The sequence below is a fragment of the Zeugodacus cucurbitae genome, chromosome 2 (assembly GCF_028554725.1).
Source record: "Zeugodacus cucurbitae isolate PBARC_wt_2022May chromosome 2, idZeuCucr1.2, whole genome shotgun sequence".
NCBI classification, from domain to species: Eukaryota; Metazoa; Arthropoda; class Insecta; order Diptera; family Tephritidae; genus Zeugodacus; species Zeugodacus cucurbitae.
In genome coordinates, this window is record NC_071667.1 from 78102150 (window position 1) to 78129598 (window position 27449).

The 27449-nt window shown below is 34.5% G+C and overlaps 2 protein-coding genes and 2 long non-coding RNA genes across 8 annotated transcripts in view; 2 read left to right on the plus strand and 2 right to left on the minus strand.

Annotated features, from left to right (window-relative positions):
- The window catches only part of LOC105213295 (uncharacterized), a 266273-nt gene extending 256462 nt beyond the window's left edge, over window positions 1–9811 (plus strand). For all 3 annotated transcript variants that reach the window (XM_054225386.1, XM_054225387.1, XM_011186008.3), the window contains 2 exons: window positions 4132–4401; window positions 4511–9811. In XM_054225386.1, coding sequence (XP_054081361.1) covers window positions 4132–4401; window positions 4511–5080 — 840 coding nt within the window. In that variant the 3' untranslated portion in view covers window positions 5081–9811. The remainder of the gene's footprint in view (window positions 1–4131; window positions 4402–4510) is intronic.
- On the minus strand, window positions 385–27449 carry LOC128919865 (uncharacterized). The gene is made up of 5 exons (XR_008470001.1): window positions 26700–27449; window positions 26000–26371; window positions 10540–10759; window positions 4100–5140; window positions 385–665 (listed from the first exon to the last, which is right to left on the minus strand). It is a non-coding gene; the product is annotated as an uncharacterized LOC128919865 (long non-coding RNA).
- Window positions 11039–13275, minus strand: LOC105213296 (larval serum protein 2). Its single transcript, XM_011186009.3, has one exon. The coding sequence runs from the start codon at window positions 13253–13255 to the stop codon at window positions 11156–11158; it is 2100 nt and encodes a 699-aa protein (XP_011184311.2). The 5' UTR covers window positions 13256–13275; the 3' UTR covers window positions 11039–11155.
- On the plus strand, window positions 23962–25985 carry LOC105213297 (uncharacterized). Of its 3 annotated transcripts, XR_851771.3 has the most exons (3): window positions 23962–24337; window positions 24443–24612; window positions 24944–25985. It is a non-coding gene; the product is annotated as an uncharacterized LOC105213297 (long non-coding RNA). The 3 variants fall into 3 exon arrangements; XR_008470003.1 differs by having other exon boundaries at window positions 23962–24612; window positions 24929–25985; XR_008470002.1 differs by having other exon boundaries at window positions 23962–24612.

Consider the following 27449-nt stretch of genomic DNA (forward strand, 5'->3'; position numbering starts at 1 on the left):
CGTTAGGTAACTTCGTTTGAAAGGATTCTTAACCAACATATAGAACCCTTTTCAGTTGTGTGAATTTTTATAAGAAGTGTGATGTTGATGGACAGGAGGAAACTGACACAAACTCGAAAAAAATATTTCCAATCTGAATAATAAAAATAAAATGTAATAAATAAGAATAAAATAAAATTCATGTTTAATCCCAACAAAACAAAAACGAACTTGAAGATGAAATTACGCCATACTATTCCTTAGCTACTAGCAGAACCTACCACATAATTTATTTTCTATTCTGAAAAGTCCGTATCGCTACGAACGATATGTCCAATCTAGTGTTGCCAATCGAAATCGACTGCGTTGTCAAATCAAGATCAACTAATCTCTGTGGACCCTTGAAAGAGTGGTAATTTTGTTAAAGTTATTTGGAAATATTTATATATTCATTTGTAATTTTCGAGACTTTCAACGTATTCGTCTTGTGACAACCAGTCGGCCTTATGTGTGATTTTAAAAGTAAAAGTGACACTGCGTTATATTAATTTAAATTATATTTAAAATACATAGTAACAGTTATATACAGACAAAAGAAATTAGAAACTGCTAATCAGCTTCCCATACTTAAATAAATATTTAACCTTGATTTTGAAATTTTTAGCTCTTGATAATGAAGCTGTGTTCTGAAAAGACAAAAAAATAAATAATAATATATAAAAGTATCAAATATAAAATAATTAAAAATAAATGCTCTGATTAGACTAAAAATTTCAAACTAAAATTCAAAATTGAAATATTGAACAAAAAGTAAAAAAATAATCAATAAAATAAACACTTGAGCGCACAGATTTATTTACTGTACAGATAATGAATCATTTGCATGTTATCAGCAGCCAGCAGCTAAATAACCTCGACTGCTGGTGACAACTTCGACAAGCGGAAAGCAGCAGCGGCCAGCAGTACAAATTGCTTATCAGCCAAGCAGTTGTCAATGTGACAAACACACGAGCACACACACATTGTATGTAGTAATTTTTGAATATATTTATATTCATATACATGACTGTGAAATTGTATGCCGGCTTGATGATGCAAACTAATCTGCCCAGCTCGTTAGTTTATCAGTTGTGCTCTAATGTAATTCAATAATGGAAATTAGCTGGATTTTTTTCCGGCCGCTGGCTTTGTGAATTGCACTAATTTTGCTTTACTGACCACGACAATGATAATTACGCTTTTGGATTTACACACACACATTCATTTGGGTAAATGCATTTTCAATATATTTTTGATTGCATATTTCAGTTCAGAAGTTTTGCCATTGACATCCATATGTCAAATTAAAATCGACCAAATTTAATCAACACTCACATTTGCATTTCACCATTGCACACATGAGTGTGTGTGTGTTTGTAGTGTGTAATTAAGTCATGAGCAAATGCAAAATGCAATGAAATTGAATGCAGTCATCGGTTGTGGTCGTCCGCAGTGAAGTTCTACTGAAGATTTATCCATTGCCCAGAGTAATAACTCGTATTAAGCTCACTGTGCGGTTTTTGTTGATGTATGTAGGTGCTTGTGTGTGTCTGTAAATGCATGTAACCCTGTTTGAAAATGTTTTATTTTGTCAAGTGAAACTGGTCCAGAAATAACTAGTTGTGGTCTAGTCATGAAAAAGTTTTAATATTCCGATTTTGAGTATCAAATAGTTATTCTTCGAAGAAATTTGCAAAAATTTAATCGGATGGTTCAAAGAAGATAAATTTCAAGTTTGAACCAAATCGGACCTAAAATATAACTGTCCTTTAAAACTCGATTCCAGCGCCATCTAACAAAAAAAAACGTTAAACCAAATCGGAGTTTTGGAGTCTCTACATTTATTTATCTATATCTATCTACAGCCTACGTTTATTGTATATTTATAAAATATTCTCAGAACAATTCCACATATCTCCACTTGCTGTTGCTGGGTTTATTCTATGAGGCGGTTAACCAATTCGAACTGCATTCTAATTATCTATTATTTAATGCAGCGCCAATCTATCTGTACATACCGATTACACAAATTAGAATATCCATATTAATATGTACAAAGATGCATATGTATGCATTTATAAGTAAGCATTAGCTGGAATCAATGCGGGATCGGAATGTAAAAATAGATTATTTGAAATTTAAAATTTGCAAATTGATTTTTAATTCCCTTTACCATGGCCAATTGAATATTCAATTAACTGCAATTTTTGGATGCATCAGATAGGCGATTTTTCAATAAAATTTGTTAATATTTTAGGGAAATTATAAATATATATATGTATATTCATCAAAAATATAATTCAATAATGAAAATCTGAAATTTTTCGGTTTTTAAAATTTTATAAAATAATAAGGCAAAATTAACCTAAAAATGTATTATTACGGTCAAATTTTAGGTGAATAGAAAAGAGAAAGATAGAGGTTGAAAGATGGAGATAGAGATAGAGATATGGATAGAGATAGAGATATGGATAGAGATAGAGATATAGATAGAGATAGAGATAACGATAGAGATAGAGATAGAGATAGAGATAGAGATAGAGATAGAGATAGAGATAAAAATAGAGATAGAGATAGAGATAGAGATAGAGATTGTGATAGAGATAGAGATTGTGATAGAGATAGAGATAGAGATAGAGATAGAGATAGAGATAGAGATAGAGAAATATATTATATAATACCTAAGCTCATACATCCGATTAATGAACATCCGAAATAAGATATTTAGTATATATTTGCCATATTTCACTTCAAACAAATGACATCCCCCGAAGAGATAATTAATTTGCCAACCTTTACTTACAATTCTGTACCGTTATCGATAAATTAATTAAAGTGTTGTCTCTACAAAAATATGAACACATATATGTATGTACGATTTTGTAAACGAAATGCTTTGTTTTTCGTCCCTTCGAATATAAGAGAGTTTAAGGAAAAAAACCAACAAAGACATTATTAATTTAAATTTCAACTCAATTAAGCTCAGCAGTAAATTTGCAAATATCAACAACTAGCAGGCATAAAATTTACAATATTCCGGTTGTTGTCGTTATTGCTGCACATATTCACACGCTGGTCACACAAAAGCTCTTTGAGCTGGCATTATGATGTTCTTACGCCTTTGTTGTCCTTGCAGTAGCTCAACGCCAGCGGCGGCGGCAACAGCTGCAGCAAAGTTCATGGAGCTTCATGCCGAAAGTGTAAAGCGGAAAGTGTTGACATGAGGGGTCGAGGGGGTGATGGCAAATGATTGCCAGCAGCGTATTTCAGTGTGACCGAACATTAATAACACTATTATTGTAAAATTATTATTATTATTATAGCTGTAATGCCTTGCTTAAAATAACAGTCATTGTTGTTGTTGCTGTTGCTTGTGGGCCGTTGCAGTTGCAACAAGCCGTGCAAAAAGTTTAAACTTTTGTAATTAACAAGCGTAGTGTGATAAATGCCATAGTTCTTTAGGTCAACGTTCGCTATTAATATTAAGTTAGCCCCAAGGACTGATGGCGAATTTATTCAGTTGATGGATGTATTTAAGGTAATTTTGACATTTCATTGTACTTACTTACACTCATGACAAGTTTGAATATGCAGATATGTCGGATACTCAAAGCGTATTGTCTTTAAGAGTGGATTCGTTGGTTTAGTCATTCTTCTGAAGTATGAGATAGTAGGTTTGAGTTGTGGGTGTAGACCGTGGATTCAGAAAACAGCAGATGGAATTGTTAGGGAACGTGTCTTAACTCATTGTTCCTATTAGAATGACTTCTTGGCCCATCGACATCAACTAAAGCAACTCTAACCTTGTTCTCCGACCACTCTTTCTTCTCACAATTTCGTCTCACCAAAATTGAACCAAACTCTTACATTTCGAGCATAGTCATTGGGTATTACTTTTCTGCGCATCGCAAAATTTTTAACCTCCCCAACCCCATTGATTGACTTTGAAAAATCAAACACTGACTTGGTGAAAACTTTTCAACGACTTTCATTAAACTATTTTCTTTTTGTTTTTGGCTGGCACGTCGCCAAAAGACGAAAACTTTGTCAAGCCACGCTGATGCCAAAATAATTAACTTACTCAAAGTACACTTTCGTTCACCCTCTTTGCAGCTCACAAACTCAGACGCCACTTCGGTGACATTGAAGGGTGTCAACCGTGAACTAACCGGCAACTATCAGTGCGAAGTGTCCGAGGACAAGCCGCTCTTCCACACCGATATACGCTCCGCACACATGCAGGTCATCGAACTGCCCAAGGATGAGCCGGCCATGCAGGTGGATAAAAAGGTCATCACAATGAATGACAATTTCAAGGCTGTCTGCACGGTGGGGCCGTCATATCCGCCGGCTAACATAACATGGTACATCAATGGACGTAAGGTGAGTTTGAGACCATTTCAAAGTAGTTTTAGTTTCATGATTTGTTTATAGTTTAACAACCAAAATATTAATTTCTCTTTTCTCCGCTCACTCTGTTTCCGCTCCACAGATCTACAAAACACCCTTTCAGCGCATCAATCATGTCGCCTTCGAAGGTTCCGCCACATACTCCTCGCTCGAGATCTACCCACACAGCCAGGTGCTGCAAGGCTTCTTCCAGGGTGTGCCCAAATACCAGACGACCAGTATACTGCTGCTTTGCGAGGTTTCCATACTGCATGTCTTCCATAAGAACGTGCAACAACGCCTGCTGTTGAGCATAACGCCGCCCACCACCATCTCGCCAAACCTGCTCGGCCTCGAGGGTTCGAAGCGCATCAATGGTGATCCAGATAACTCGGCGCTCACCGGTGGTGGCCTCAGCCACCACAACAGCAGCAGGCGAATAGGTGGCTTCTTCGCGATCATCGGTATGGCGTTCGTTGCGTTGCTGGCGGTGGGCGTGTGTCATGGCGCTACAGTTGACATGGTGCTCAGTGCTGATGGAATGCCGCCGTACGAACCTCGACCAGCTGTGTTGGTGGAAACTGTGTCGTTGAACGAGACGGTTGTGGGTGCGACGTCGGCGTCGCTGGCGCCAAGCGTGGCTGCCGAGCAGGAGGCTAAGCGTCAGCTGTGACCTCAAAGCAGCGTTTAAATTGGTGACGCGACCTCAGTGATGGCAAGCACAGTGCAACAACTACAAAGTAAATAAATAACGGTAGTAGTATTATGGAAGCCGCAGGGAGCATGAGAGAGAGAAAACAACAACAACAACAACAATGACTGCCGCAGCACCAGCCGCAGCAGGCGGTATGAGCGGCTAACACGGCATGCAAACTATAACTGTAGAGAAATGATAAATTAATGCAACAACAACAAAAGAACCCACAATAAAACCAAATCAAAATGGCAAACAATGGAAATTGCTTTTGCACACAAAATTTAATTGTGAAAAAGAGCAAAAAAAACAAAAACACAAAAAAAATCAAATTAAATCTAATATTTAAGCATACAAATAATAACGGTAAATGTAGTCAAGCAACAACAACAAATTATGCATAAATATGTGTGCTATGAAAAGAGGGTAAACAAAAAAGAATGCCCAAAGTAAATAGTGAAAAATAATTATAACGAAATTAATTTAAATATTTGATGACAACAACAAAAGCAAAAACAACAACAGTAGTAATGTGTATACAGCCTGCACGCGAAGAAAAGCCATAATAAAATATAGTATAATAACAACAAATAAATATATATACAAATATGAATTCGAAATAATTAAATGTAAATTAAGTTTTTAAGGCAACAAAAACAAAAAACACAACAAAATTGTAAAATAGCAACAAAAAAGAAAACGCGTTACAAAAGGAAAAATCAAAAGGCATTGCAAAAAAACAAAAACAAAAAAATACTTTTAAATGTGTTAGTGTGTAAGTCTTGGCATAATTGGCGTAAAACAACTTCTTGGCTATGTTTGTGCATGTGTCAGCGTAATTTATGGCGTATTAAAATCAAAACTTTCAAGCAAATATTTACAGTAGTTGTAAGGCTTACGAAAATCGCCGCAAAATGTTGCTGCAAAATGAATTCCGGCTGCAAACAGGCGCATATTTACACAGTAAATTAAAGACATTAGTGGGTGACATTGATGCTACAAGAATACAGTGAATCTTGATTTGTTGTGAAGTAGGAAATATTTTATACTTTAATTATAATATAGTTCAATTTTTCTAATTTCATTATTTTTTTTTATAATTTAATTTGTTTTGCCGACAGATATAGCTTTATATGCTTATTCATTAGGTTGGTAAATATATCTAAGTGTTACAGTGATCGGATTTAGTTCAAATATGCGTCGTTTCGTTCAATAATCTTTTTCCAGCTAGACGGCAACTTCATAATACCCCCTCTTAGAAGCCCCCCTCCTATATTTGCGAAGAACTCAAGCCTCTTTTGAGTTCAACAGTACACCAACACGAGCGTTCCTTGGGCTATATGGTGGATGCCCTAAAACCTCCCATCCGAGCTCCCGTAGCTTCTGACAAGTAATCAACGAAGTATGGGGTCTGTCGTTGTCATGGTGGAACACTACACGCTCCATGATGGCCAATTCTGCGTTAAGCGTCTGGCCATATGGGAGCAGCTCATAGTGGATAATTCCCTTCCAATTCCACCAAACACACGGCAAAACCTTCCTGGCCGTCTATTGCGGCTTGGCCACTGTTTGGGACGATTCACCAGCCTTCGACCACCACCCTTTTCGCTTGATATTGTCGTATGTGATCTATTTTTAGTCGCCAGTCACCATCCGATTCAAAAATGGGTCGAGTTCGTTCCGTTTCAGCATTCGCACGCGTTGATTCGGTCCAGAAGTTTTTTTTTGCGTCAAATCATGCCGCACCCAAACATCAAGCTTTTTTGTGTATCCAGCCTAAATGCATAAGGGGTTACTTGGGTTTCATGTCCCTAACATTCTAACATATTGTCCCAAATTTTAAGACAATCCGAGTCTTTCGCGTTTTTCTCAAACCTGTGTTTTTAAAGTCGGTTGTCAAAATTTTTCGAGAACTACTCAAATGATCTTATTTTAAACAAGTCTATGAGATACAATTTGCAAATACTTGAATGAAGGATGGGTCTAATATCAGTCTAGTACTCCCCTACCACACACTGTACTAAGACTTTTCAGATGGCATCCATATTCATCTGTATTGTGGTTCATTTTGCTAAAAGCAAAAAAAATCGGCTGGAAGTAAGGCCTTAAAATACAACACTTTCCTTTGATTTTTAAGATTATCATTAGTTCGATTTGAAGATCGGTTTGGGCTCTCAAAGAGTCGGGACTCATCGTATAATTCAACTTATAATTGGACTTGATTAAGTGTTTCTATCATTCTAGTAACAATATGACCTTAACAGTAAAATCTTACGCATTATCATTCATACCTAAGTCACAATCCTAGAAAATATTTGAACAGTTTGCAGCTTTTCCCAAAGCGAAATTAACTGTTTTCGTTTGTAAAATATAATTCATTAATTTTCAAGAAAAAGATATCAGATAAGTTGGTTTGGGAAGCAGGACCTTCGTATATATAAATATAAATATAAATATATGTATAAATATATGTATATGAAGATATTGAAAAGGTAAATTTGTACTTTCATATTTAAAATAAATATATTTAAAATCACTGGTGAATTGATAGTTTATATTGATTCGACAACTTCAAAGATTTCAGTTGCAATTACTTGTTCTTGTAGAAAAAGTTTCTTTGAAATTCCTTTTATTACAAATATTTTTTCCTACTTTCTACAATATTTTGTCTTATTTAAGTAAAAATATCCTTTAAAACAACATTTTATACTTAATGTCGCTGCATCAACTAAACCTTGCAAGCAATTAATCAAGTCAACTACATTTATCTAAACATATTTAATAAACGACTTTATACATACAAATACATGCAAATACATACAACCACATACATACATACGAGTCCATACATAAAACAAATATCTAAGCATAAATCAAATTTATACAAAATGACTTTAGAATTGCTCAAATGAGACAGAAACTTAAATCAAAATCAAAATTACAAAAAGAAAAAAAAATCAAAACTAAAATCAAAATCGTGTTTTTATGCCAAAATAAGCTAAATAAGAACAACAACAACACTTATCCTATATACGAGTGCATAAAGTATAAATACCAATGTGACTAAGCCAATATTAATTTTACGCTCTATTTTGAAAATGTAAATATATATAAATACAGCCTATATAAGGCATACAAACACACTGCACATAATAAAAGTAAATGCATACATAGATTAAACTCACACACACAAAGCAAGTCATATACGAGTAGTATAGTACATATGTGTATGTATAGTAATTAATAAATAATGTAAGGTAGTTATGTAAGTATAAAATTTTTGTAAATTGTGTGGTCAATTATTGACTAAAAAATGTTGGAAAATGTCAAAGTAAACACAACAAAAAAAATATTTTTAATAAAATATGCTATTATAGAAGAAGAAAGTGTTTAGCCAAATGTATTATAAGTATTAATTTACAATTAACCTTTTGACCTTTGTACATAATGCAAATAGTTGACACCAAATTGTATGTGTTTTGTTAATGAAAATCTGTAGTGTTGTTGTTTGTGTTCATTTTGAATATAATACAACGTTTTGTGTGATATATGTATGTAGCAAACAATATTTTCATTAATTTAGTGCTATCGCATCAAAAATTATTATATATTAATTTCACAATTGTAAATTTTAATTAAAATGGTCGGAAAAGTATGTAGTGAAGCAATAAAGCGATATTAAGGCAAGTAAAAGTTAAAGGCGGGTTTCCAGTTTCAAGTGTATCAAAAGCTTACGTTAGGTGCCGCTGTTGTAAAGTATTTGTTTTATTGATAGCGCTGCATAGAAAATAGTAATTCTTTTAAGGTTGAGTATTAAATATCTTAAGACAAATTGTACTTTATTTATTATTTTTTCTTATTTTTAATTTTTTTTTTATAGTTTTATTTTAATAACAGTTAGCAAGCTTTCCTTTACTGAACAATATAACTATAGCAAATACATATAGCGATTAAAAGTTGGCTTGCTTTCATACATTGTACTATACTATATATAAAACTGTAGTAAAAATAAAAATCTTATGTAAATATATAAAGAAAGCTCTTGAAATTTCTACACTAATACATACACACGTACGTATGCAATAATGCGGGAAGGAACTTTCACACTGAGAAAGGTTAACTTGACCTATGTTTGCAGCGCAATTAAAATGCGGTAATTCAATTCATAGCAAATAAAGAAAAAGGTAAAATAGAAAATAATAAAAAAATTAAAATAAAAATAGCATAAATGGTAAAAAAATTATTTTGTAAAAAATATGTTGTTTTTGTTAGTAATGCTTATATGTATATCTATACCACTGCGAAGCATGTTGAAGAAGTGCTATGAAAGTCCAACAACACTAAAAGAGCAAACTTAAATAAAATAATGCAAAAAAATATACAAAAATGTAAACTAAAATTTATAAAAACAATAAAAAATATTATGAAGAATCAAGAATCAAAATTCATTTAAAATAAAAACAAAAACAACAGAAGTTGGTGACAACAAAAACAAAATATGATAAAGCAAGTTTTAGTTGAATTAATGTTGATAGCTTAGTGATAGTAAAAAATAAACTATAAAAACAAAATAAAAATATTAAAATAAATTAAAATGAGATATAACTTGAAGCTGATGTCAATAAAAATAAAATTAGCTAAGATATTTGTTAAGCTGCAAAATGTATAAAATAAATTAAACTAAGTGCAAATATAAAATAAATAAAAATATTACATAGAAATAAACTGAACTAAATGGGCATAAAAAATAAAATTTGAGTAAGGAAAATAAAAAATTAAAATAATTATGAAGCTGTACTGTAGCAAATAATATAAAAAAATAAAAAAATATATAAAACTTAAAAAATAAATATATATGCCAGTATATATTATAAATACGTAATTACAGGAATATGATACACAAAAATTGCAAACAACAACAACAAAGAAAACAATACAAAAAAGGCTACCAACAGCATTGGTCACAAAAAAAAAAATATTTTTAAGAAAATACAATTTTAAAAATAAAATAAAAAATATTTAAAATTAAAAAAAGGACAAACACTTTTGAAAACAAAATAAAATTAAATTAAAAACAAAAAAAGAAAACAAAATAAACAACAACAACTAAAGTATAAAACGAGCGAAACACAGCATAACAAAAAGTATACCAAAATTGCGAATTTGTGAATTGAGTAAGTGAACGCCCGCTCAGTTGACCAAATTTACACCCAAAATTGTCCGCAAATCCATAAGTAAATATAATACAAATGTTAATTCACCTAAAATATATATTTAAGCAAAGCAAAAGTACCGTTAAGCAAGTGGTTATGCGGTAATAAGTGGAAAGCGGCAGTTTAAGTAAGACAAAATACTGATTTAAGTAAAGGCATATTAATACAAAAATTAAATAAATAAATAAAATAAAATACAAAAATACAATGGATTTTTGTATTTACCGGATTGTCATAGTAAGTAGTAAGGCGTACTGAGTCCAAGAGCAACAACTGCTTTGAGGTTTGTTTGAGAAGCGAGTCATCTCTCTCTCTCTCTCCCTTTCTCCTTCACTTTTCTTTCACAATCGATCGAATAAACCCATATTATGCTTTCAAGGGCTTTGAATGGTCTGCATATATGTTCTTCCCTTCCGTTCCTTCCGCTAGTATAGTTAGTTTAGACCTATGATTATAGAGGTATTTTATTAGCGACAATAACACTGACTGCGGCCGGGCAGCTAAAATGTAGTAGTAAAATGTATGATATACGATGATCCTTTCACTTATTACGAGTTACTCCACATGTACTTATCACCCTCAAATCTACACCTGTTCCACAATATCCGTGAGCAACTGCAAACAATAGTCCTACATTCAATATAATGGCTTCAAGAAGCCATTGGACCTGAATCTAATAGTGTCCACTTTGAACAAATCAATATAAATTCATTAAAAAAAAGTGTTTGTTGTATTTTAAAATCGTTTATTTAGCTAAAAGTAGCTCGAAACTAAGGAACACATAAATCTGAAGTGACTGCAAAGGAGAGAAAATTGAATAAACATAATTTCAAATATGCGCTTAGACCACATTGGCGGCGTCTTCCTTGTGGTAGATGACCACTGGTTCGAAGTGGAAGTTATCCACATCGAAGTAGTAACCGTGCTTGACGGGACGGTTGAAGGGGAAACCAAAAGGCAATGAGTCCACCCAGCGAGCGCCAGAGCCAATACCGCAAGAGATGACGGGATCGTAGCCGGAGTTTTGCTTGACTGCAGGTTCATGGTATGGGTATACCATGAAGAAGAATTGGTATGGCATACCACCCTTCTTACCAATGGGCAACATCAGACGTTGTGGCACACCGCAGTGAGCTTCCTTCTGGTTCAAAGCGAACTTGTAGTCCGAATTGGTGGCGTCCATAACCTTCTTGTACAATTCCAAGTATGGAGTTCTATCCTCCACCCACCAGGAGAAGTCGTCAGAGTTGCGTGTGATCACATTGACACCCTCCACCAAATCGACGACGAAGTGTTCCAATTCGAAGAAGTTCATGTAGTTCTTTTCGATGAAGTGATATTTATCGTGTTCTTGTTCGGGACCGATGAAGACCTTAACGATAGCCTTTTGTGCCTTATCAGCGGTGACATCCAATTGGAATTGGAATGGTTTGTGGTTCAAACGGTATTGACGTGCCTTGACGACGAAGCTGTTGCCATCGTGTTGTGAATTGCGACCAAAGTTGACCAACGGATCAGCGCTACCTTCAACTGGTACTTCAACATTGACAGCGTTACTGATGTCAGAGTCGAAGTATTCAAAGTAGGTGGTCAAATGATCGGGCATTTGTACTTTGTTAATCTTGACACCCTCGAAATGGTAGTCCTTGACGGTGTATTCGGGGAAGACCTCAGCCATATGCCAATAGAAGTGAATTATGTCCTTATAGATCGAGAAATAGAGTGGATCGCGCAATGCGGTTTCGTAGTGCATGAAGGTGCTTGGCAGAGTCTCTTGGTATTTGCCATAATCGTTGCCCTCGTTGACGATCTCCTTATAGTATTTGCTCAAACTGCTGTAACGCACTCTATCAATGCTGTCCGCATTGCCTTGCAAGATGTTGCCCAACTTATTGACGGCCTCAATATCGTCCTTGTGCTCCTCGTGGATGTAGTCCATAACACGTTGGCTGATCAAGTTAACAAGACGCATGTATTCCATATTATAGCTGTGGTAGAAGCTGTAGCCATTTTCGCGGTTGGGGAAGTTAACACCGGAATAGTAACGCAAACCGCTGTAGTAGCCATTGGAGACCGTTTCGTACATATCGAAGTCCTCGATGTCACCCAAATCGTGAGACAAACGCTCCAAATAGTAACGGGCCAACAACTGCCAGTGTGTGTAGATCCAGAACTCACCACGACGATCCTTATTCAACTCGAAACCTTCGACACCCTTAGTCCAGAATGGATAGTCCAAGTTGTAGTAGTAGTAGAAAGCATTGAGACCAACATCCTCCAGGAAATAGGCGAGCGCATGATCGCTATTCATGTTGCTGTATACATTGCTGTAGTTCGACTTGATGGCAACGTTGTAGATATTGTCCAATTTCTTGACCTGATGGAAGTTGTGCATTCTGTAACGCTCAGCGCTCTCAATGGTCTCAACATCGAAGAAGTACCATGGATGAATTTCATAAATGGCTGGATAGACAATACCTTGCATGTCGGCGCGGTGCAGACCAGCGACGGTCAAAGCATAGACGAACAACTGCTTGTTCACGTGCAGACGTGCCCAGAAGACGGCGTGTGTGAAAGTGGTCCAATCCTTGGCGAAGTAGAACAAACGAGTCAAGCCAATGGCATACTCAACATGGCGCTCATAGACAATGCTGAAGATCTCATCATCATGCATTGGCTTGTGTTGCCACAGCTCGAAGAATGACTCCAACAATTCGTGTTTATGATAGTCGGCAACATGTTCCCACGGTTTGTATTCATAGTAGCTGCTGTCGTACTTGGTCACCAGCACATCGTCTTGGTAAACATGCTGGAGGATCTCCAAAATGAACCTCTGCTTAATCAAGAAGTCCTTGTCAGCAGTTTTCGACTCAATATTCTTTGTTGAGACGGTGGCGAACAGCGCCAACGCCGCGAATGCAACCAATATGAACGATCTCATTTTGCGAAATCACATCGTTTGGCTGTGCGCTCAGCCTTTTTATACACAAATAACGGCGGATTGACGCGCCTAACAAAGGTACATCATTGCAGTGCAGCGGTGGACGGTTGAAGTGGCGGGGGAGCATTAACGCCTGCAACATATGCTTATCTTCCAATGCTAAAAGCCGGCCGGTAATATTGTTGTGCGCTAACCCACAGTTTAACCTCGAGTAGGCACAATAAACAACAACAATTTTATGAAAATGCAGCGCTGATAGACAGCATTGTTGCGCGGCAGTCGACAGCAGCGTTCGACTTGCAGTCGGCGCAAGCCAATGGCAGCAGCTCGGCGTTGAGCTAAGTCGCGCTCGAATTAGAATCTTCTGATGTCAGCTTGTGTGTGTGTCCAAATGGGTGTGTGTGTGTGTAGGATAGACGAGTGCAAGGTGTGCATCCGCTTATCGGACCGGCCGGCTCATGCATGTGTTGTTGCCATATTTGGCGGTGTGTGGTGCGGCAAGCTGCAGGTATTGCGCAAACTTTGAGCGCTTATCACATTTTTGTTGGAAGGCAAAAAAAGTGAAAATCACAGCACTGTAGCTGAGTGTGTTGCCACAGCACTCGAAAGTGCAAATATGTGTAACGTTGATGCAAAATAGTTAAACCGAATTGGAAAAAATAGAAAAAGTTAATAATAAATAGTAAAACTATACATACATATATGTATGTTTATATATCTTCATACTATATAATATATATACAACTATATATATGGCAAAAAAATCGTTTAAAAAATCACGCAAAAAGCAAAACAATGTCCAGCAATCACTTAATTGCACGCATACAAATGCAGTTGTTGTTGTCGTTTTTACTAACAGTTGATGGAAATTTACAGTTATTTAATGGAAACTAACCAAATGTGCCGCTGCTGCTACACAACAGCAATTGACCTGAATGCGATTGCGATCCTGCAGTGCGTGGGTTGTGTGTTGTGGACCGTGGGTGGTCGCTAACCCAGCACTGTAGCATGATTTCACCACTGTTGCCGAGTGCTTTTGCAATAATCAATAATTGTTTTTATTTTGTCACTTTTCTGCACTGCAAATGTACTTAATATTTTGTTATTGCTATTAAGTGCCTTATCGCCGCTAGTAAAACCCTTTCGCTTCGCATCGTAAACAAACAAGTTAAATTGAAACTATCAACTTAATAGCGGCAAATGAAAACAAAGCGCTCATTTAATTGCAAGCATACAAATTCCCATATATATAACACACAACACACATATAGACACACGCAAGTGTATTGGTAAATAGGCTGAAATCCGTGCTACTAAATTGGGTTCATCACTGGCGCCAACACTGACTGTTAGTCATAATGTTTCGCAGTTTAAGTGTTAAATAATCTCAATTTCGAAGAGAAAAAGAGGAAATATACATAATATACAATTTCTTTTTGATTTTTGAAATGTTATCCATGAAAATATTAACATGCCTCCATAAAAAGGGGTTGAACGCATTAACTGTTACTTCTGCAGTTGTTAACCGGCAATTGATTTTTGATCCTATCTCACTGACGAATTTCCAGAGTGAACATGAAATATTAATACTTCTCCATTACCATTTGATATTACCCGAAGTCTGTAAAAATATAATGATGTTTAAAGAGTCGAAATATGTCTTCTTCGATATTTCTTATTTTAAGGGGACCCTCCATTCTCGATTTCAAATTTTGACGATTTTCAATGGGCTGGTAAATGAACATAAATTAGTTTTTAGGGTTGTAACTGTGCATACATTTATTTGAAGACTTCAAAAGAAGAAACAAATGTTAAATATTTTTTTGTTGTTGTTGTTTTTTTGTGATAAAACAAAAGGGCGGCGCATGTGATTTCCGCTCGCTGGAACATCTGAAACCAAAAATTCCAACAGGATCAGAAAGAGTACATGTTTGGCTCCAGTATGAACTAGGAATATTTCGCACAAAAATAAGTAAAATGGCGGACCTTTGAAACTTTTTTTTTTTTGAAAATCGCCTATTTTTCAGCCACAAATCAAGTTGAAAAGTAAAGAAGATCTTCATCGATTTAATTTATCCTAGTTCATACCATAGCTATACATGTATAGAATAACGTTTTATTATTACGTAATTTGGAACCGATTGGATTAATAGATATTGAGTAACCTCGTGCGCCAGTCGTAGAAACACTGTTTCGAGAAAAACGCGTTTAAAGTTTTGAGGCGCTCTCGCCGTCGCCTGACGCTTCCTCCATAAATCGGCTATATCTTCAAAAGTTTTTGAAATTTTCAATTGAAATTTTAAAAGAACATTCCCTAATACTTATAGGTTCGAATTAATAAAAAATAAATAAAAAAAATTTGAAATCGAGAATGAGGGGGTCCTCTTAAGGAGTTATGTGAGTTTCAAAAATTTCAAACCCTTATTAAATAGTACAATATGTTTAACATGTTATCCAATAATATCAAAGCAATTCGAGTAAAATACTAAGAGATATACCCTTTGGAAGTTTCGCCCAACCGGCCACGTCAACATAAAACTTTAAACGGGCTTATTTCTAAATTCAATTTTTTAAGTCTGTAGGCACGATATCTCGAAAAGTGATTTTGTTCAAATTTTGCACACATCTTTAGAATAATATTATATAGTTAATGGAAATAATATTTCATATTTTAATTAGAACTATTTTTTTCGAGCCAATATATGCCACACATTTTCCAAAAATTTTTTTTTTTTTTTAAATCTGATAAAAATAAAAATTTTACAATTTATTTTTTCTTCGTTCATTAACCAGATTTATCCATTTACTATCGAAATATTTTATTTTATTATATATTTATTGATTTTAGATCAACCAAGACTTTTTTTGGACATGTCATGGGAGATGAGGTACCAACCGCTGAGTTTTCGAATTTTTTAAATCAAAATGTCACAAAATACTATTTGAATACGTATCGTTGATATGCCGAATGGTTTACTAAATGAAATACAGTGGAACTTCCATAACTCGAACTTGGTTCTATGGTCTATGGTAAAGTTCTATCGAACTTTTCGACCAGGACATAATACAAAATTTAAAATTTTACTGTCGAGGCAGAATTTTAAAAGAATCCCTCTATATCGTATGTAGGCGAACCAAAAATATGATATTGCACTTATTGCATTTGCAAACTGCAGCAAACAAAATTAAAGAATAATAAGAATGTTAACGTATTTAAATAAAAAGTTATGCGAAGTAAATAAATAAAACTGGGTATAAATCTATATTTTACAGCTTTTTGAAAAAAATTATGTTTGATTGAAAATTTCAATAACTGGATTTTTTTTTTTGGGATTATGGTGATTCGAGTTAGAGAAGTTCCACGGTATATGATAGTATATATTAAAACACATTTTAAAAATACCCTCGTTTTTACCCTCTGAAACCTAACTAACCCCTTAAAGATAGCTTACTTAGCTCTTATGCGAATTAAGTGTTACTCAGGTTGTGAGATTTATTTGTTTTCAAGCTCTTTCTGACGTAATATTATGTTGAAATTATTTTCTAAGCTAAATACTCGTATGTAATAATTTGCCCTCTTCATCATGTTTTCTACTAGCATGTAATTAAATTCTACCACTACCATCCAGAACTAAAGGATTAGATTAGTTTAAATTAGGTAAAAAAAACACGCAAGCTCAAACCAGAAAATATAATGATTATTGGCTTAAGCTGCTTAATTGTATTCAATTGCTTATATTTTATAGTATAAAGGAGATAACACTTAACAATTAATATTTTGTTCTTTCCTGTGAGTTAATTTTAGATTTTATGAGCACGTTTCATTCACCAACAGCTTTTCACTGATTTCACCATGAAACAGATGAAAGACCCGCAATCTTTAGATAATATAAATTCAAAAGGAATAATTTAAAAAATACAATTGTAAATAAAATGAAGTAAAATATGTACTATGTATATATATAGTATGTAATCACTGATAAGAGCGAGCGTAAGCTGCACAAAAATATTTTTGATTTCAAGGTTGCTTTAAGTTAAATAATCCCGGAGATACAAACAACGTTGCAGCGGAAAACAGAAAACTCTTTTTGAGTATAATTTCAAAACTCAATGGAATGGGCTCATTAAATAATAACAAATATCTAAAAATCTTGAACTAAACTAAATAAAAAAAAACTTTTGAACTCAACTATATAAAAAAACTCAAGAAATCGTGTTACTGTAATCTGCGCATAATTAAAAGCATCAGTTTAAAGGTCGGCACTTAATGATTTCGAAAACACATAAATTGCTTGTTATGCGAGCGTTTCTTTGTGATGGCGCTGGCTGGCGTGAAGGCGTCTATCGGTGTCAATCATCCGTGTACAATTATGTTTTTAAATAAACAAATGTTATCAATGTGCACATTGAACGTATAGACACAAACAAACATACATCTGTACATATATGTGTGAGTGGGGTGATAATTATGCTGCTGAGTTCAAAAACCCGCTAATTGCTCGAGCAAAAGTGCGTCTGATTAATTGAATGGATTTTAATTAATGTTAATAACAAAATCGCAAACAAATTAATTTTTTATATGTGAAATGTATGTATATGTGTACACTGTTGTGAAAAAATATTGAAGTTGTTGTTTTAATGAGTATAAATATATGTATATTTTACGCAAATTCTCAAAAACGGACCCAAAAATAAATTATTTCTGGATCTGGATAGAAGTATCGAGCTGTAGCCCCATCCATTGCCATCCAATATAAAAGTATATTCATACTTTTGCTGTTTGTATCTAAGATCCAGTTAAATTTTCAACGGTGTGTAGACCTTAAAGTCTAGTTAATGTCGAGTAACAAAACAATCTAAAATTCGAATGTCTTATTATGGACACAATCGACTTATAGTGTAGCTATTCTAGTATCAGAGTGTAGATAAGGTCAGAGAGAGCTATAACTTTCGAATAAAGAGTTTGGTGAATGCGTTTCTAACAGCTACATTTTCCAGCATCTTTTTCGGGACACCTACTCGGCTACCGCTGTGAAAAATTCGGATTCATTAGAATAAGTAGTGGAATGTTATGGCTTTTTGAACATCCGTCCCTCCTATTTTTAATTTAGATTCAATTTTCCTTTCAACCATTACTATTTTCTTTTTTTTTCTTCGTTAAAAGTAGATGTCTCTTAAGAAAAGCTTTATTTGATTTTACTGGCAGAGTACACCTAAAAAGATTTATCAGCTAAAACAAGGCATTCCAAATTATTTCGAGAGTTAGACTTGCAACTCTATAAAATTTGGACGAGAAATTTTCACAAATGTTACAGAAAATTAGATTTCTGACTGTAATCATCTCATTAGAATACTCGTCTAACACTGATATTTTCAAATTTCAAAGTGAGGTTTTCATTTTATCACATTGTATTAAATTTCACAGTCCTTTTATTTAAAGCTTTAACATTTGTTGTCACTCTCTGGTTACGCTTGCCAAATAGTTCATCGAACATTAATACCGAATGACTCATTTCAAAAATATCCAACCAAAGATGCCATTTCAATGTGTTGGCGGCGCGCAGCGGCAGCTGCTTTGCTGTCATCATTATAATGGCGCACGAATAGCGGAATCGTTAAATCGTAAAAATGCGCTGCGACATAAAATGTTGGAATATTAAAATTTGCAAATGTAAACGCACATAGAGACAGACACACGAACACAAACACTTACGTGATTACATAAATCCTTGCAACTTGGCCAAATTTATTGCACGCGAGTGTGTTTATGTGTGCGCACAACAAATAACAAACTGGTTGTTGTTGTTCGCCTATTATTACAGCCCGAATTTCTAGCACTATGCTGCCATTTGCCAAAAACAAATGTCGCCATAAATGCTTTACAAACAAGCTGCAAAAATGAGCGAAACCCCGTTAAAAATTGCATATGAATATTGCCGGCAAGCGTAAACATTACTATTTGGCGAAATGCACTAAAACAGCATTTGACAATTACTACGCCTGCTCTCCTCCCTCCAACAAATGCAATGACCAAATGCCGTTCGAAGGGCTCATATAAGAGGAGCTACTCTTTTAGATGGAATTCTTGCCACACTCTGCTGAAAGGCCTCGAAAGCCTCGGCTGGCGTCAGTAATGTTGGCGACGCATTTTCATTTGCAATTTATAAAACGCCCACGCATATATCTGTCATACTTTGTGCCTCCGACATCAATACGAATGTCAACAATGTTGCTAACAACAAAAGAAGAAATAGTCCTCCTTACAAATTGTTTCAGAAGAAGCATTTAGACATGGCCAAAACTCATCTTAAAAGTGGCGTAAAACTGTGCACAATATTTCACATAGCATAGGGGCGTGGCAAACGCCCAGTACATTTACAATATTATTTGAAGTGGATAGGGTTTAGACAACAAGCAATAAATCGAAAAAAGAAACTGAAGCAAGATTTTCAAGAATAAATTAAATGCAAATAAGTGATAACAAATTGTGGGTTAGTAAATATAAAACAACATTTTTTTATTATATTAAATTATTGTAATAAATTTATTTAACTAAGGAGCACAAAAAGCCTATACATTTTAGTTATACCAGACAAAGTTCGTACATTATTTGGATTTTTTATTAGCCACCGGATCTCTTCCGAGTGCTTACTCTATAACGCTTCCTTAGACGGTTAGTTATCTTATTACAGGTTTCACATACGCTATTTTTCTCAAACATTATTTCAAATTTTGGAATAATACTCTCCAATATATTTGAAATCCCCCAGTAACAGTTATCTCGTTATCCTTATATACTGTATATATTATATGATCCGTTTATGGAGATTTGATTTCGACTATATGTTCTTTGAAAAGTAATCTGGTCAATGGATTTGTAAAACCACCCTTTTAATGATTACCTTTCCCTCTTAGTATCCTCTTTAATTTAATTAACTTACAGAAAACTTCGGTATAATTTTAGTCCAGCCTCAAAGATTAACAGTAATGATAATCTATTCAATAATTAATTACAGTAATTTCTTCTTTTTATTCATCAATAATCGATCAAAATTGAAAGTAATGATGAAATAATCAAACATTTAACCACTGAAAGTAATCAACTCATAAATCTGTTATTCCCCTTTAATTTGATGAATCCACTAGGACAAATAATCAAGAATTGTCAAATGTAAACGAAAGTTAATTTAAGTAATCAAATTCAGAAGTTGTTGTCTAATAAATAATTAATTAATAAATTTCATAAATTCCCAAGTTCAACTTCAATTCAATTCTTTATGATTTTAAATAGTAATGATTACCACAAAATTAAGATTTTTGAGGAATCTCTTCATTTATTCATTACGGTAATTTCTCCTTTTTATTGATCATTAATTGATCAACTTTAAAATAATCATGAAATTATCAAATATTTAACTACTGACTGGAAGCACTCCAAGGTAATTGATTTCACAAATCTGTTATTTTCTTTTCATCTCAGTCAAGAGGGACGAACAAATAATTAAAATAATTAAAAATAAATTCAAATGTGATCAAAAATAATTTAAGTAATTAAATTCAAATGTAATTGATTAGTAAATAATTAATTAAGTCAGAAGTAATTGTAATTCTTAATTAAAGTAATTAATTAAATCTTAAGTAATTGATTAATTTTGTATTTAACTACTTTCCGACTACTTTTGATTACATTTTATTATTAAAGACATGCACTTAATATTTTTGTCGTACACTTATGATTAAACTAAACCAATACTCTAGTGGAGCTCATGATTCGAGTTAAACATTATGATTACTACGAGTTTTCACAAACTCCATTTAACAGCTCTGGTGGTAAATTGGTAAAATACCTTTCTATAAAAATAAAATACGGTTAACTAGTATCTTGAGTGAAATTAATATGAATTAAAGTCATTTCCTTGAAAAATAATTTATTATTAATCTCTTCTCCAACGAAGTGATGTGTCCTTGATTTATTCGCTGCCTCGATCTACTCGTATATTAAGCATGTTCTGCCAATTTCGTTTGCATTTACTTAACTTCAATTACCTAAATCCACTCAATGCCTTTTCAATTCTTCCTCACAACCACAATTAATTACTTCATCCACTCAGCACTTCGCAAAGTGTGCGCATTTTTACCTATTCCTTTCAGCACTTTCGCTCGTTCGCGAACCTTGCCCGCTGTTACGCGCGACCTAGGCATATTGTAAAACGCCAAGGCGCTGGTGGCTGCGATAGCAGAGGTGAAGAGTACCGCGGCGTGGCACGGCTGGGACGTGTAATCCATTAAGCAATCAACAATGCGCCGAGAGAAAATATTCGTTTAACTTCAAGTGACTTGGTAACTTGATTATTAACAGGCAGATTAAAAACTTTTAATCTGAGCGCTGCAAATTGTTGTTAAAAGGATTTCACAGAAAAACAACAACAACAACAGCAATAACAATAAAGTAAGCAAAAACAATATGCGATTACAAGCAGCAACGCGGGAGGCTTTTGGTGGAGGCGGCGTTGGCGCTGATTTCAAGGCAAGAAATTGAATAGTTCAACGTGTGGGATGAGAAAAAAAGAAAATAAATAAGGTGCCTAGGCTAGTCTACGCCTCTTCGTTAGCTACAACAACAGCAACAACATGCGTTGCGGCAAGAATACGCAGCACTTGCCTTGGTGTAGCCCGCAGTGTTTTCCGCCTAATCGCCGAAGTTTATTGGCTCAGTAATGCTGCGTTATAATGAAGGGGCTGTTGTTGCTGTTATTGTTGTTTTCATTCTTTACACTTTCCGCTTTTGTTGCCATGACCTACTGTAGACACTGCAACACCGTTAACGCTGTAAAACAATTAAGCGCACCGCCAACAACACTCACGCTGAAACAACTACAAACACACAATAGCAAAAACACCAACAACAAGAAACACATTAGCTAAAACTACAAAGCAAAATGTTGCTGTGGAAGAGGGCTAAAGTGCAAATGACACAAACAAAAGCGATAACAATGTGTGTGTGTGTGCACCTCACATATAAGCCGCCACCAAAATAGACACATCCAAGCACAGCAGACACAACTGAGCTCACACATACATACTACATACACACACTTGTAATAACAACAATTAAGCTAGTTATTAAGAACAGAAGAGACAATAAAACAGTTAACGGCACAGCAAATTAGCAACAACAAGTGGTGGTGGTGCCTTCATCTGACTCCTTGCAGCTATTGTTGTTTTTGTTATATTTGTTTGCTCCCGTCTTGTAATCCGCCAATGTAAGCAGATTTCATCTTAATTCAACGCAAAATTAACAAATTGCTTTGGGCTAAAGGCGCATAGCAACAGCAGCAGCAAAGGCAACATAATAACAATAATAACAAATACAAAACAACTATAGAAAATACAAAAAGGAAATCAGGGAAATATATTTTGCAAAGTACAAACTAACAAACACTTATATTTATATTGAAACTGCAAGGAGCGATTTGTAGAAACCATGTTCTACACAAACTAATTATTATAATTTTTATTCAAATGTTATTTACATGTGTTAAACACTAATTTTCGTTAAAAAAAATGTTTCTTCATTCGTCCACTTTAATGTTGTCGCCTTCAAAATAGTCCCCATTCAATATCCTGCACTTATGCCAGCGCTACTTCCAATTGTCGAAACACTTTTCAAGCTCGATTTTTGGGATGGCCTTTGACTCTTTCAGCAATTTCTCGTATGCTTGTAATACGACGAGTTTTAATGTTCTCTTTATTTTTGGAAATATGAAAACGGAGCCATGCATGGGGAATATGAAGGCTGGGCCTATCGTTACGGTATTGTTTTTGGTCAAGAATTCATGATCAAGCAACGAAGTGTGAGCTTTATACAAACGCTTATGCTTGTAATACGACGAGTTTTAATGTTCTCTTTATTTTTGGAAATATGAAAACGGAGCCATGCTTGGCGAATATGAAGGCTGGGCCTATCGTTACGGTATTGTTTTTGGTCAAGAATTCACGATCAAGCAACGAAGTGTGAGCTTTATACAAAGGAAAATTGGCAAGCTCATAAAAACTCGTATAACCTTACTGGCTGCTGCAGACAAAATAAGCAATGAATACAGCTGAAATTTGTATCGTACTTCAGGGGCATGTACGAGTATATAAAAGAAATTTTGACATTAGCACCCTCCAAACCCACAATTTTTTTTTAATACATACAAGATGTAATATATGTCCCTAATATATTTGAGGTCCTATTATTTTCAATTTACATTTCATTTTGTAAAAATTCTACTTTTATAAATAGAAGTCTTTCTTTTTCTGATTATCATAAATGCCTCGTTCTGGACACACTAATTCAGCAAAACTTTGCAAACACTTGTTAAAGATCGCAAAATTTGTCTAAACTCGAGGCGACCAAGAGAAAATATCATAGAAACTCCAAAAACTAAACGAAAGCATAACTAGTATGAATGTAAGTCGATTACAGAATTGTTCTTATGGCGAAACCGGAATTTCAACTTATCCATAAATGCCGAGTTTTACTATATAAAAGCATGTATGAAAATATAATTTTAATACTTAATCAAAATTTGTATATCACAACAGCTAGTCTTATATCGGAGTGCTCAAGACAGACTATATTTAAAGCACTGTTCTGGAATATTTAAGAGAATATAGGAGTTCTATTTATGTAAGAGTACACCCAACATTATTTTTGCTTATATATTTTTGCCATCTTGAAAAAATTCCAACATTAAGTCAAACAACATTGTTTTTCTTTTGAAATTATTTTTAGTCAATCTCACGCGATTTATTCAACACTTGTTTTATTTGTTTACCGACTCGGCTCACGTACTCAAGCGTCTTATCAGCTACGTGCACGAAAACATCAAACGACAGCTGTTCAGTTCGAAAGTGCGCTTATCGCTTACAGCAATTATCAAACAAAACATATGCTCATGCATTCGAATACAGGCTAATTAATGTAATCTCTTGCTTTGGTAGCGATTTTTTATTGAAATCAATTAGTTTTTAAACTATAATTAAATAGTTGTGTTGAACATATGGTGTGCTGCTACTGGTGCTTCTAGAAAACAGGTGCGCTGATAAGCCGAACTTAACTTTGAATTCACTTTTCTATCCTTTATATTTATTATATATTTATTTTATTTATTATTTACTTATATTGTTTTGTGTGCTTAGTCTCTGACGCAGTTTGTTTACTCCTGTTGCTAGTCAAGTGAGCAATTGTTTGCGGAATAGAATAAAAAACTTTTGAAATATAAACAGTAAGCGAAGACACACTAGTCGTACTTGACAACAAGCAAAGCAGAGGTGGATTGGCAGTGGAAAAGAACCGCAGTGATATTCAGGTACTAGGGTGGTTTGAAAGGTGCGCGAAAATGTAAAAAAAAAAATTGTTGATGAGTTGTTCGGAGTGAAAACATATATTTTTGAAATTCCGGTAAAAAATTTGTAAAAAAAATAATTTAAATATTTCACATTTTTTACACAATCGAGCATCTTTGGCAACCATTAGATCGGCAATTTCAGATCTCAGCATATATATTTGACATAATAATGCTTTTCTAAAGATGGGATGTGGCTCAAAACTTGCTAACTTCCATATTAAGAGGAACATTTTTTGTTTAAAAAAATTATTGAAAAATGCAAAAATTTTATTTAAAGAAAAATCTTCTTCAGCTTAATGGTGCTGGTCCACCCTTAAACAGGCTTCCTTTTAACATCCACGCCGCTAAGCAAGACAAACAAAACCAAAGCACAATTTCTGAAATGAGCAATATATTTGTTGTTGTTGTTGTTGTTATTGCTGCATAACAGCGGCTGTTGTGGTTTACATAGTGCGGCTGCATTGTTTTCGCCGAGTTACTTTGGACTGCAGTTTACCCAAGACAGAGACAGCGATCGGCTGAGTGGAGCGGCAAGTGTGTAAAGAGGAAGCGCGAAGTTGACACAAAATGTTCGACAAGGCAAGTGCTTGTGTGGCAGCTAGCTGGAGTGTCTTTAAATGTGCAACAACAACAATAAAAACAACAGCGAAGTAAAGCCGAAGTGCTTATGTTGAACACGGCGTTGCAGCGAAAAATAAGTAAACAGCAACAAAAGCAAAAGCGCATTGAATGACTCGAGACGTGTTGCAACACGCCGAGGCACTTGAAAAATCTACGGAAGTGCAAAACTCTGCTCGGTGGCGGTGAAAATGGCAAAACTTTTGGGTAGCTGACACAGCAAAAGTGTGTGCGAAACAGAAGTGGCTGCCTGCCGGTGGTGCTTCTCAGCCGCTGTCGCTGGAAGAGTAGTTCTCAAGAAAACACACAATTTGCATTTGACGAGAGCGGATTTCTTTTAATTTCGCATTGCACTGTGCCTTGCATTTTGTCTCAAAGAAAACAAACGTTTTCTGGAGAATTTAACTTTGTGTTGCTGCGGTTGCGGGGAGTTAATGTGGCGAATGTGGTAGGCAAGGTGAAAGAAAGAGTGTCTACTATTAATGGTGAACATGTAAATAAGTAGAAATATTATTGTATTTAGGCGCACTTAGAACAACAACAAATATAACTGTTGTAACAAACAACAACAAAAATAACTACGGTTAATTGTTAATTGACCACAAGCAGCAGCAGCAGCAAACGAAGCAGCACAGTAATTACAACAAAAATAAGTGCAAGGAAATATGTACAACAACCAGAAATAGTTAATGAAAATAAAAACAAAACACAAACAATCGATTACTCTTACCATATACCAACATGAAGAAGATTTGAGGTTGCGCATACGCCCCGGTGTGTCTTGAACTACTGCATATATATGGCTAGGTTCTCAAGCCTCTTGCTTCTAGTGTTGATTAAAGAGTATGTATTGCAGGTGGTAGATAAATAGATATGTTCTTTTCTTTTAACTGCCGATGTATTTATTTGCCATCTGTTTGCAATTTTATTGTAAACATTAACTTTGCCAGAATGCTAATTAAAAATTTAATACTGACAAGTTGAGCGAAGAAAGCGCTGGCAGTTTTGTGTTTACTTTTATTTCTATAAGATGTTCGTGACTGCGGCGACCAAGTGGAATTAGTACACCTGAAGCTCTTGGCTTTTGCGCAAATGAGTTTGCCTGCAGCAATAAAATAAAATAAAATAAAATAAATTAAATTAAATTAAATTAAATTAAATTAAATTAAATTAAATTAAATTAAATTAAATTAAATTAAATTAAATTAAATTAAATTAAATTAAATTAAATTAAATTAAATTAAATTAAATTAAATTAAATTAAATTAAATTAAATTAAATTAAATTAAATTAAATTAAATTAAATTAAATTAAATTAAATTAAATTAAATTAAATTAAATTAAATAAAATAAAATAAAATAAATTAACTATTATTTGTTTTAAAGATATTTATTTCTGTACTTCCAACAATTGACAACCAAGTACCTACCAATCTGCCTCAAAAAGCGAGTACTTTGCAAATGTCGCACGCCTCAACTTTCCAAACTGTGTGCCTCACCCTGCGTCTTTCACATACAAATATCCGCTATTCAAATGCTTCTATTATGTGCTATGACAATATTTGATTTATTTTACGGCATTGCCGTCACTTTGCACAAGTTCTTTCAACTGCTCGATGTACGGTGAATTTAACCAAAAATTGACACATTCACACAATACTCAAAATGCAATCGCTGCATTCGGTTGCATCTCGCACATTCCGTTCGTTTCGCCACATCACTACCAAACACGCACTATAGGCTTTCGATGCAACTCTGCGCAGTACAATAGCGGTTTGGCGAATTTCACGTATTCTTTGGCTGTTGCTGCACGTTGAGCGCGGAGTTGTGCTGCGTGCATCTTGAGGCTTTGACTTCGTCACGCTTCACTTCCCGCAGCGCGCTGCTTGTGCAAATTGTTAGCGTAAAAAATTTCGAACACGAACTGACATGTGTTTACTCTTTCATATTCGTTCAACGCTTTTATTTACCTCTTTTCTTGGCTGGCTTCCGCTCCAGCACCGAACAGAAGACACTTGCGAAGAAAGAATCACTGCATTTCAATATCTTACTTTTCGGAACCTCATGAAATTTCACAATTCATCGTATTATTTTTTCTTTACGAACTTTATTATTTGCCAACTTGTCTCGTATTTGCTCTGTGTTCAATTTTTTTTGGTCATGTTTTTTCAACAACGTAT